General features: G+C 35.1%; 1 protein-coding gene across 1 annotated transcript; it reads right to left on the reverse strand.

Moving 5' to 3' along the window:
* Positions 1-8970: 8970 nt before the first annotated feature.
* LOC136158990 (olfactory receptor 6C76-like) lies at positions 8971-9906 on the reverse strand. The gene has a single exon (XM_065920831.1). It carries the CDS (start codon positions 9904-9906, stop codon positions 8971-8973), a length of 936 nt encoding a protein of 311 aa, XP_065776903.1.
* Between the last annotated feature and the right edge of the window lie 1828 nt (positions 9907-11734).

An 11734-nucleotide genomic window follows, 5' to 3' on the forward strand; every position in this document is an offset into this window, starting at 1 on the left:
AATTTAGAGGAGATGGCACAGGGAATTCTACTCAATACTCTGTAATGACCTATGCTTCAAAAAGAAAAAAATGATAAGTTCACATGCTGCAAACAAGTGTTTGCCCGCTGCAACAAAAATCAAAGACCCCGTGTGCCATAACTAAGAGTTGGTACTGCCAAATAAATTAAAAAAGCTTTAAAAATATTTTAAAAGTGGTTTAATTATTGTGTTATTTTTTCAACCTGAAGTAGTACTTTAATAAAATTTCTTTTTTAAAAGAAATTAAAGATATACATAAGCAAAGTTCAAAAAATGAAAAATTCTGGAACTCTGCCAATGAATATTAGTAGCCTCCTGCTTCATCCCTCACCTATCATTATATCTTGTTCTCCTGAGACTTCGAGTGTTAGTTTTTGTCCCCTTTGATGTATATTACTATCTCTTAAATAACATTTTCACTTTAGGCTATTGGATTTCTAGTAGGAAAAATTAGTTATTTATTTTCTTATATCCTTTACTCCTCCTCTGGGTTGGGGACATGCCCTGGAGAAGGAAATGGAAACCCACGCCAGTATTCTTGTTGGTTTCCCCGATGGCTCAGTGGGTAAATAATCTACTTGCAATGCAAGAGACAGAGGAGACTTCTCAGTATTCTTGCCTGGGTAATCCCATTGAGAGAGGAGCCTGGTGGGCCACAGTCCATGGGGTTGCAAAGAATCTGGCAGAACTTAGAGACTAAATCACCACCACAAAATCATTTCTATTAATATTTCTCATGTTTATATTTTTCATACTTTTATAATGATCATCAATTTCATCTTAATTTACACTATTTTGACAATGAAATTAGTTTTCAAGTTGAGCAACATCTTTGTCTACATGTTTTTTCTGTATTTAACAATATTTTTTATCCACAGGGATCAATTTCCATTAAAATAATTGCATAAGTATTTACATACTTTTCAGTATTCCCAACTCAGGCTAGAATCCAGAAGTGCAGATATATCCTCAAAAATAACAAATACATAAGGCAAGCTTCCATCTTCATTTTCTCTTTCCTCAACATCATCTGTTCTGGAACACTTTTTGTTCCCAGCCATGTCAGTATGGATTGTTTCTAAGTTCGATGCACAACTCTTGTATTGAAATGCCTGTTTCCTATATACATTAAGAGTACTTTCACCTTTCTCCTCCTTCCAAGTGTAGTTACATGTTTGGGGGATATTTTAACTTCCCAGTATTAGAGTGCCATTCTTCAAGGCAGCAATAACAAAATTATGAGTGCAAAATTTGTAAATATGGAATTAGAAACATACATTAATGTTAATTAGAATAAGGAAAATCATAGTGAGCCACACATTAATTAAGCTATTAAAATCATAAAATGCAGAAAGTGAGAATAAGGCCTGTTCTACTTTACATGGACTTAGTAAACAAGGTCCCACACAGTGAACCCAGGGTTGCCACTGTCAGGACCAGTACAAACCCTGCAAGGGGGCTGGACAAAGGAAAATAAAATGCTGCAAACCTCTCCTATGGTTTTCAGTTTATTTTTCTTTATTCAACTCTTGCTTTGTTGTTGTAAGCACTTGTTTGTGTCCAGAGTTCCAAAATAATTGATTCTGAAATTTTGGCTGGATATATCTGTATTTCTGAGATGTTACATCCAATAGAAAAATCTGAATGAAATGTTTGGCCAACCCAATACCACAGGAAAAATGGATACGCAACTACTATCAAAGTAATTATGATCTGTGCTCAAACTATCAAAAGGCTAATTTAGTAATCCAGTTACCAGAAGCCAAGTACCAGGTGATAGCACATTTTGCTGTGCATAATGATCAGGTAATGAAATGGTCTGAACCACAACAGAGTAGTCATAGGACATCAGTTCAATTCAGTTCAGTCACTCAGTCATGTCCGACCCCATGAATCACAGCACGCCAGGCCTCCCTGTCCATCAACAACTCCCAGAGTCTACTCAAAGCCATGTGCATTGAGTCGGTAATGCCATCCAACCATCTCATCCTCTATCGTCCCCTTCTCCTCCTGCCCTCAATCTTCCCCAGCATCAGGGTCTTTTCAAATGAGTCAGCTCTTCTCATCAGGTGACCCAAGTATTGGAGTTTCAGCTTCAACATCAGTCCTTCCAATGAACACCCAGGACTGATCTCCTTTAGGATGGACTGGTTGGACCTCCTTGCAGTCCAAGGGACTTTCAAGAGTCTTCTCCAACATCACAGTTCAAAGCACCAATTCTTTGGTGCTCAGCTTTCTTTATAGTTGAACTCTCACATCCATATATGATTACTGGAAAAACCATAGTCTCAACAAAGGTCTGTCATAGGATATAGGAACATAAAATTCAGAAGATCCCCAAAAGTGGGAAAAATTAATTAGCTACACTCTAGGAAATTAAGGTCCACCTGGTCAAGGCTATGGTTTCTCCAGTGGTCATGTATGGATGAGAGAGTTGGACTGAGAATAAAGCTGAGCACTGAAAAATGGATGCTTTTGAACTGTGGTGTTGGAGAAGACTCTTGAGAGTCCCTTGGACACAAGGAGATCCAACCAGTCCATCATAAAGGAAATCAGTCCTGGGTGTTCACTGGAAGGACTGATGCTGAAGCTGAAACTCCAGTACTTTGGCCACTTCATGCTAAGAGTTGATTCATTGGAAAAGACTCTGATGCTGGGAGGGATTGGGGGCAGGAGGAGAAGGGGACGACAGAGGATGAGATGGCTGGATGGCATCACTGACTCAATGGGCATGGGTTTGGGTAGATTCTGGGAGTTGGTGATGGACAGGGAGGTCTGGCGTGCTGCGATTCATGGGGTCGCAAAGAGTCGGACATGACTGAGCCACTGAACTGAACTGACTGAGGAAATTGTTTAGTATTCCTCACAGTAGTTATAAAACTTTGGGAATATATGTTCCAAAAAGAGAAATTTTGGAAGAAAAATTGCATTAAAACTTTTAGGTAGGGATTCAACATTGTAAAGAAGATAAATTCTTGATTTATCTCAAGAATTTATTCTCAACCACCTACTTGTGAAACAGAAACAGTAAAATAACAATTTTCAGTAAAATTTAAGCTATCAGTCCAAGTCAAATGAACTCTATTTCCATGATTGATTTTTATTTTCCTTTTGTGAATGTTAGCAAAACTACACAATAAAGATGATTAAAGTGGCAATAGCAGTGTTTTTTGTTGTTTTTTTTTTTTTCTTTTGAGGTTGACAACCAAAGAAAGGCATATTTGCAGAATTTTAACCATGAAGAAGTATTTTTCCCTGCATAAAATGTCACATAATTGCTGAAGTCGTATAACAGACAGACCTAGAGATTGCTATATTCTAACAGATATTCCCCCTCTCTAGGAATTTTACAGCTCTAGTTGCCAATACATAAATTACCTTATTGTTTGCAATTTGATTCCTTACTCTATGAATATTTTAAAGAGTTATTTTAAAGAACATGTTAATCATTTAGAGTGATATCTAAGAAAAAATGACTGAAATACATTTGAAATATTAAAGTCAGCTATAATCTATGGTCTAAAGCGCTCCTTTCAACAATAGACTTTTAAATCCATGTTGTTTCTACACATAATTATACTTTTCACAGTTTTCCCTGGTGGCTCAGTTGGTAAAGCGTCCGCCTGCAATGTGGGGGACCTGGGTTTGAACCCTGGGTTGGGAAGATCCCCTGGAGAAAGGAATGGTTACTCACTCCAGTATTCTGGCCTGGAGAATTCCATGGAGTGCATAGTCCATGGGGTCGCAAAGAGCCAAACATGACTAAGCAACTTTCACTTCACTTCATACTTTTCACATTTCATTTTTCCATCCAGTATCTAAATTTAACTTACAGCCCTTATAACTCCCAAACAGTGCTCATTTAACACAGAAAATCTCATTTATTATTTTTTAATAAGTATCTTATTTTTTGCTAAGTATATTAACCTGCAGACATATTTATTTTATTGTTTTATCTTTAGTCCAAGTAATGAGCTTATGCTTTCAAAATCTGTATCGTATAAAAGGATAGAACATTAAGAAAGCTGAGTGAAGCAGAAACCAAAAACGCTTTCCTTTATCATCTTCACTATGATACATAGGAAAATATGTGTACTAGTTATATAATTTGTAATTCCTTCAACTCATTTATTGTTGTACAAACCATAGGAAGTAGGTTTGTATATCCAAGTGATTTTTGAAACCTGGATTAGGCACTTTTTGTCATTAATATGTTGGTTATTTCCCCAAGAGGCAGCAGTCTTCTATAACTTCTTATGACACTTACTGTATTATTTTTTGAAATATCTACATTTCCTTTAACTCTTTAGTTCTACTGTTTTTTTACACTTGAGTATTTTGCCATTTATAAGCTGGTTAGATTTAGTCACACAGACATTTCTAATATGTTTTAACTGAGAAATCACAAAAGTTAAAATGGTTGAAAATTGTTGAGTTCTATATTTATGAATTTTGCTAGCCATATTGCTTTCATATTATTTTTAACAGCGTGATTTTCTATTGCAGATGCTCTATATCCAGTGTTTCTATGATGTTCTTGTTTAGTATCTAAGTCGTGTCCCACTCTCTGTGACCCCATGTAGTGGTAGCCCGCCAGGCTCCTCTGTCCATGGGATTTCCCAGGCAAGAACGCTGGAGTGGGTTGCCATTTCCTTCTCCAGGGGATCTTCCCAACCCAGGGTTCGAACCCACGTCTCCTGCTTAGCAAGTGGATTCTTTTACCACTGGGCTACCTGGGAAGCTGGTACTTATTTAACTGTTTTCTCTAAGGTCTGAATTTAAGCATCTGCGGAAAATAATTTTAATATTATTTTCCCACTTTTCTTGATCCACCCCATGTATTATACTTCTCCTCTTACTAATCACTGGGCTTCCATGGTGACTCAGTCAGTCCAGTATTCTGGCCTGGAGAATTCCATGGAGTATGGTCCATGGGGTCACAAAGAGTTGGATATGACGGAGCGACTTTCACTAATCACTACCTCTAATCATTACTACTAGTAATCACTTACTAATCATTACATAATTCAGTACTCCTCAAAAAGAGTACTGAAAACTAAAATCTTTCTAAATTTGTTTTCATGATTCTATTTTTCCCATCATCAACACCTTTTATTTTATTTATTTTTTAAACTAACTTATTTATTTAAATTGGAGGCTAATTACTTTACAATATTGTGGTGGTTTTTGCCATACATTGACATGCATGATTCTATTTCTTAGCTCTGTCCCCTTCAAAATGATCTTATCTTATGCTTACTGAACTAGCATTTTGTTCTTATGTGAAATTTTAATTATTATAATATGTTGTTGTTTCTAGAATTATATATAAAACCCTTACCAATGCCTTTATTGAGTTCTCAACAAAACAGAGGTCTTATTTTAATATCATGTTTGCTGTCCAGCAGAAAAGCTGAACGTGTTTCAAGGTAAAGCATTTCAATAGTTCACGTAGCAGCTCAACTGACCCTGTACTAAAGAAACTGTGTTACTTGTTCAAGAACAGATTTTTTTTAAAAAAGCACTATTAAACTATCTGGAGATTCAAATTCAGATGCCCACGGTTGTAGGTCTATTAGATATAAAGAGATGCGATATGATACAGACTAAGCAAAATGCAGAGAACACAGATAACATAAATTTAATCTTCCTGGGAGTCGGCAGAATAGGATTGGGGAAGTTGTATTTTAGAAGTGCTAGACCCTGAGTTGTAGAGCATCTGTGCAATATAAGCAGTAAATGACAGACATTTAAAAATATATAAGTGAAACATTTCAGAATAGCTCCATGATAAGTTACTGGTTTAACTTCGATGGTGTTTTTTAAGCAAATTCTTCCTGACTCACACATAACAGAATCAAAACTAAAAAGAACACGGAGAGAGCCTTAGGTTTTACTTGTATAAGATTGTCCCAATATGTTACATGGTTTTTTTTTCACATTCTGTGCTCTTAAAATTTCAAAAAGTTAAATAGTGTTCCAGGATCATTAGATATATTTTCTCAAAATGAATTAATGATGAAATAAGGTGATAATCAATTTTTAAAATGCTATTCCTGAAATCATATTCCTGACACATATCTTTTAAGATATAGTTCATTAACTGATTGTACTGAAACCTGTAAAATTGTCCTGTCACTTATATTCTATATATATTTTTCTCCCTGGCTATATATTTTTCTGGTCTGTAATAAGACAGCATTTTTCAAACGTATTTTATTCAAATCAAAACCCATAGTTAATATTAAAAAGAAATGAAAAAGATATTATAGTCGAGTGCACAAACATTTCTAGAAAAAGAATTATGAAAATGATGTGCACCTGGGAAAACCTTCTTTACTCTATTTAAATTTTCATATTTTGGTCATGACACACAAATTGACTTGAGTTCCCCAAATTCCACTCACTTTATCACTAAGAATTCTAAAATCCTTCAAAATAACCTTAGTTTGTTCTGTCATCTTGCTTTCCCTGATAGAAGATATAGCTATGTAACTATACATCTACATTTATGATAATCTGAAAATAATACATTGACTAGCATTGTTTTCTTTATTTAATAGTTATTTAGAAGCAGCTTTCAATAAGTTTCAGAAGTATCCCAAGTTACTGGAAGGTGTCTTTTTACATATGGAAACACCAAAAAACTATTATGTTTTATTATTAATTTTTAAAATAGGCTAGTAAAATAATACATTTTCATCTCCAATCTAAATACTTGTAAATGCTACCAATTCTCAAATACAAACTAAGCAACTAGTTTCCATGAAAATTATATTAAAATAACAATTATTTTTTAAAAATAAACATCTCTAGTTTGACCATCAACACTAAGGGTTAATCTCTGCAGCAATTTTTTCATTAAATTAAATGGACTATGTACAAATATATTGGTAGTATTACAAAGGAACATAAATGAATATTAGCTTTAAGTTCAGTTCAGTTCAGTTGCTCAGTCGTGTCCGACTCTTTGCGACCCCATGAACTGCCGGGCCTCCCTGTCCATCACCAAATGCCAGAGTCCACCCAAACCCATGTCCACTGAGTTGGTGATGCCATCCAACCATCTCATCCTCTGTCATCCCCTTCTCCTCCTGCCTTCAATCTTTCCCAGCATCAGGGTGTTTTCCAATGAGTCAGCTCTTTGCATCAAGTGGACAAAATATTGGAGTTTCAGCTTCAATATCAGTCCTTCCAATGAACACCCAGGACTGATCTCCTTTAGGATGGACTGGTTGGATCTTCTTGCAGTCCAAGGGACCCTCAAGAGTCTTCCCAACACCACAGTTCAAAAGCATCAATTCTGTGCTCAGCTTTCTTTATAGTCCAACTCTCACGTCCATACTTGACCACAGAAGAAACCATAGCCTTGACTAGACAGACCTTTGTTGGCAAAGTAATGTCTCTGCTTTTTAATATGCTGTCTAGGTTGGTCATAACTTTCCTTCCAAGGAGTAAGCATCTTTTAATTTCATGGCTGCAATCACTGTCTGCAGTGATTTTGAAGCCCCAAAAAATAAAGTCAGCCACTATTTCCACTGTTTTCCCATCTATTTGCCCTGAAGTGGTGGGACCAGATGCCATGATCTTAGTTTTCTGAATGTTGAGTTTTAAGCCAACTTTTTCACTCTCCTCTTTCACTTTCATCAAGAGGCTCTTTACTTCTTCTTCGCTTTCTGCCATAAGTGTGGTGTCATCTGCATATCTGAGGTTATGATGTTTCTCCCAGCAACTTTGATTTCAGCTTGTGCTTCATTCAGCCTAGCATTTCTCACAGTGCATTCTTCATATAAGTTAAATAAGCAGGGTGACAATGCACAGCCTTGACGTACTCCTTTCCCAATTTGGAACCAGTCTGTTGTTCTATGTACAGTTCTAACTGTTGCTTATTCCTTAGTACAATTAAATAAATTGACTTGATTTTCTGGTTTCTGTTATGATTATTCTTATTTACAACTGGATTACATGATTCTTTAAAAAAAAAAACCTCATGTGCTATACTTTGCTTTTATTTTTCTAACAGTGTATACTAAATATATGCAATAATATAAATGAATTAATAATTTACATTACTCTTTGCAATCAATAGTTATACTTTCAATTAGACATTATAATATCTCAAAATAAGCTGGTTGTTATTACATTATTATTTTTAGTTATATACTTATGCTATTATGTAGAATCTAAGGAACATAGCTCCAAAATGAATAGGGAATAGCTGATAAGGTACTAAATGTGATCTTACTAGGCTGCATTTTATTCTTAATCAAAGTTACCTAGATATAGTGCACATATATGACTCAATATTTACTAACTACATAGAATAAAATGTAACAGAAATATGCCATATGATTTTTTATTACACTAGTCTGAGTGATTTTTTTTAATTTTAAAGACAAAAAGTAACATTGTTTAGTCTATAAACAAAAATCAATGTTTAATCTCAATGTCCCCCTTTTAATATCTTTATTTAAAAACAATATAAAATGTGCAAAGGACAGAAAGCCAGGAATAAACAGTCTCAGAGAAGCCATATCATATCATTGTTTGGAAAACATTAAGCTTTTACAGAAACTCAAATATGAGAACAAAATTTTCTGAACATATACAGAAATACTTTAAGTCTCCATGAGAAATGCATAAAGTTTATTGAAATAACCTTTCAAATGTTTGTTACACTTAAGTGAAAGAAGAAGAGTGGAAGGGATCAAATTTGAGTTGCTTAATGTGGAACAGAAAAAGAAAGTTTTGATATTTTTAAATGGAAAACATGATTGACCTAAAACAGCTAATACATCATACACCATATATATAATACACCATGACACTTCAGAAAGAAGTGAAAGGACAAATAATAAATAGTACAGTAGGGAAGCTGAGAACTAATCCAAGTTCCTTCTTCACTGTTTTCCTTAATTATTAATTTCCCTCATATAACTCATTATGATTTCACTTGAATAAAAACAGAAGTCTTTGTAGCAAGTTTTTAAATGCTTGCTTCACCTGCTGGTTCCGTAGAGTATAAATAAAGGGGTTCAAAACTGGGGCAACAGAGGTATTGAGAACCGCGACTCCCTTCACTAAGGAGATCCTCTGTTTGACTGAAGGTTTCACGTACATAAAGATGCAGCTGCCGTATGAGAGGGAGATGACAATCATGTGAGAAGAACAAGTGGAAAAAGCCTTTTTCCTCTGTTTGGCAGAAGGAATTTTTAAAATCGTCAGGGCAATAAATGTGTATGATAGAATCACTAATACCAAAGTGATCAGTAGAGTCATCAGGGCTAGGATGAAACTCAGCATTTCAAACAAATGTGTATCTGTGCAGGAGATTTGCAGGAGAGGAGCAGAGTCACAGTAGAAATGATCAATGACATTGGAGTTACAGAAATCCAAGGTTAAGCCTAAAATGAGTCCTGGAAAAATGATGAGGAAACCAGCCATCCAAGAGCTAAGGACCAGCTGGATACAGATTTTGTTGCTCATGATGGTTGTATAATGCAAGGGCTTACAGATGGCAACATAACGATCATAGGACATGGCAGCCAGGAGATAAAATTCGGATGCACCAAGAAGGAAAGCAAAAAATAACTGAGTTGCACAACAGTTATAGGTAATGGTTTTGTCACCAGTTGCCATGCTAACAAGCAGTTTGGGAATGCAAACTGTTGTATAGGAAATTTCTAAGAAGGAAAAATTTCGAAGAAAGAAATACATAGGAGTCTTGAGATGAGAATCAAGCAAAGTGAGGGTGATGATAGTCAAGTTGCCTGAGATGCTTAACAAATAGGTGAGAAGCAGGAAGATAAATAGTGCAATCTTCAATTCGGGGTCCTCTGTCAATCCTACTAAGATAAACACTGTCACTGATGTACGGTTTTCCATTATTGCCTCCTGATCTGCTTCTAGTCCGGTGAAAATATTGAGAAAAAAATTATGCAAGGGGACCAGAAACCATGAAGATAACAATGTCCAAACATTACTAATTGCTAAAGGAGTACTTTTTGGATATGATTAATGTAAGATAAATTAGAGAAAGCTGTTACTTTTCTTTTGAGTAAAAGCAAATATGTTGTATGAATTTGATGAAATAAGAGTACCTTATGTCATTTTTATATTCTGGTTTAGTTATATTTATGATAATGAAGTGAAGAGATGACTATGTATGTGAAAACATTTGATTTATTTTTTCTTAATGTGTTAAGTATGAGAACATCATATTACTTACACTCAGTCTTGCTGATGATTACATAAACAGCATTACCTCAATAAGCTGACAGTGGGGGCAACAGAGAAGCAAGAAGCAAGCATATAAGTGTGTGTGATGGTTGAAAACAGAAACCCAGCTTTAGGCTTAAGATACATAGTGGAAATAATTCAGTATAATAATGTCCATACCTCTTCAGTTTGGCCTTTTACCAATCTACTCAACTAACTAAAACTCTTTTCTACAATTCTTTCTGATTTTTTTTTTGTTTTGGTAAATTAGTGTAATGCATTTTGTCCCTGTTTCCATCACTTCTCTTTTTCTGTCACTCTTCTCCTTTACCGTGTCCTATTCCAATACTACATAGAGAACCTGACTTGAACAAATTTAATCAGATTTAATGTTTCTTCAGATTATAGTTCTGAAAATGGGAAGAGAATAATAAATCAATATGCAAAATTAGTAAGGGTTCAGCATGAGGGAAAATGAAATAGGGTAGAATAATAAAAGGAAGAGAAAAAGGAGAATAGAGGCAAAGCAGAAAGGGAAGATAATAAAGACGAAGACCTACCATTAAGATTGAATTTCTCTTCAGACAAGAATTCTATTTACCTCTTGGCTTTTAAACTCATCTATAGATCAAGGCAGCAAATAAGTAATTTACCTTTACTGAGGTGAATAAAAAAGAGAAACTCTAGTAAATTTTACTCTAATGATCTGTGTCTGAGCAGTATTACAGGTAATACTGACTGCCCTGAAAATATGGTGAATCAAAAGTCAAGCCACATCAGATGAAATTGATTATGTGACTGAGAATTTTAGAAGCTCTTACTAAGTTAAATGTCATGAATCCTAGGTATAAACATATCATCCCTTGAGAGGAAGCCTCTGCTTTGATGACTTCATTATCAGTTATGCTTCTTTGGTGACTTCACCATCAGTAACAGACACTAATTAAAAATTTTTATAGGTCTATGGAGAATGCACTGTTGTACATTGTAAAGGTATAAGCACTGTCCAAGAGAATTGCAGTTTACCAATGTTTTGAGGAGAGAGGAGGCATGTGTGCATGTAGCAGTGTACAATTCTCCATGAACTTAAGGGTAAATAACACTCCTGTTTACTATATGGCATAGGAGACTAGGAGAGAAGATTTCTCTGGTGCTTGGGACTGTTGAGGAGATGAACAAGAGAGAATGTTAAAAGAGAGGATGGATCCTCAGTTGGGCATTGGAGACAGAGTAGGAAGTAGAATAAAGTCTTTTATGTAGGATAAATAGTGTCAACAAAGCTACATAAGAATGAAAACTCATGAATTAATAAAAATTTACCAGAGACATTATGAAATATAAAGTTTTCTCCAGGGAATATTTAAGGCTCTGGAGATTCTGGCTATTAGTATCAAAATATAATAACATCTTCCTAGTATTTACACACATTTTCACAAATCTAAGGGATAATTTCTGAGGAAACTAACTGTATTGTAATGGCAATAGTCACTTGAGT

Source organism: Muntiacus reevesi, chromosome 1 (genome assembly GCF_963930625.1).
Source record: "Muntiacus reevesi chromosome 1, mMunRee1.1, whole genome shotgun sequence".
Classification (NCBI taxonomy): Eukaryota; Metazoa; Chordata; class Mammalia; order Artiodactyla; family Cervidae; genus Muntiacus; species Muntiacus reevesi.

Bases quoted from the DNA above. Each gene is read 5' to 3' on its own strand.
- LOC136158990 (XM_065920831.1), bottom strand. From the start codon at position 9,906: ATGGAAAACCGTACATCAGTGACAGTGTTTATCTTAGTAGGATTGACA.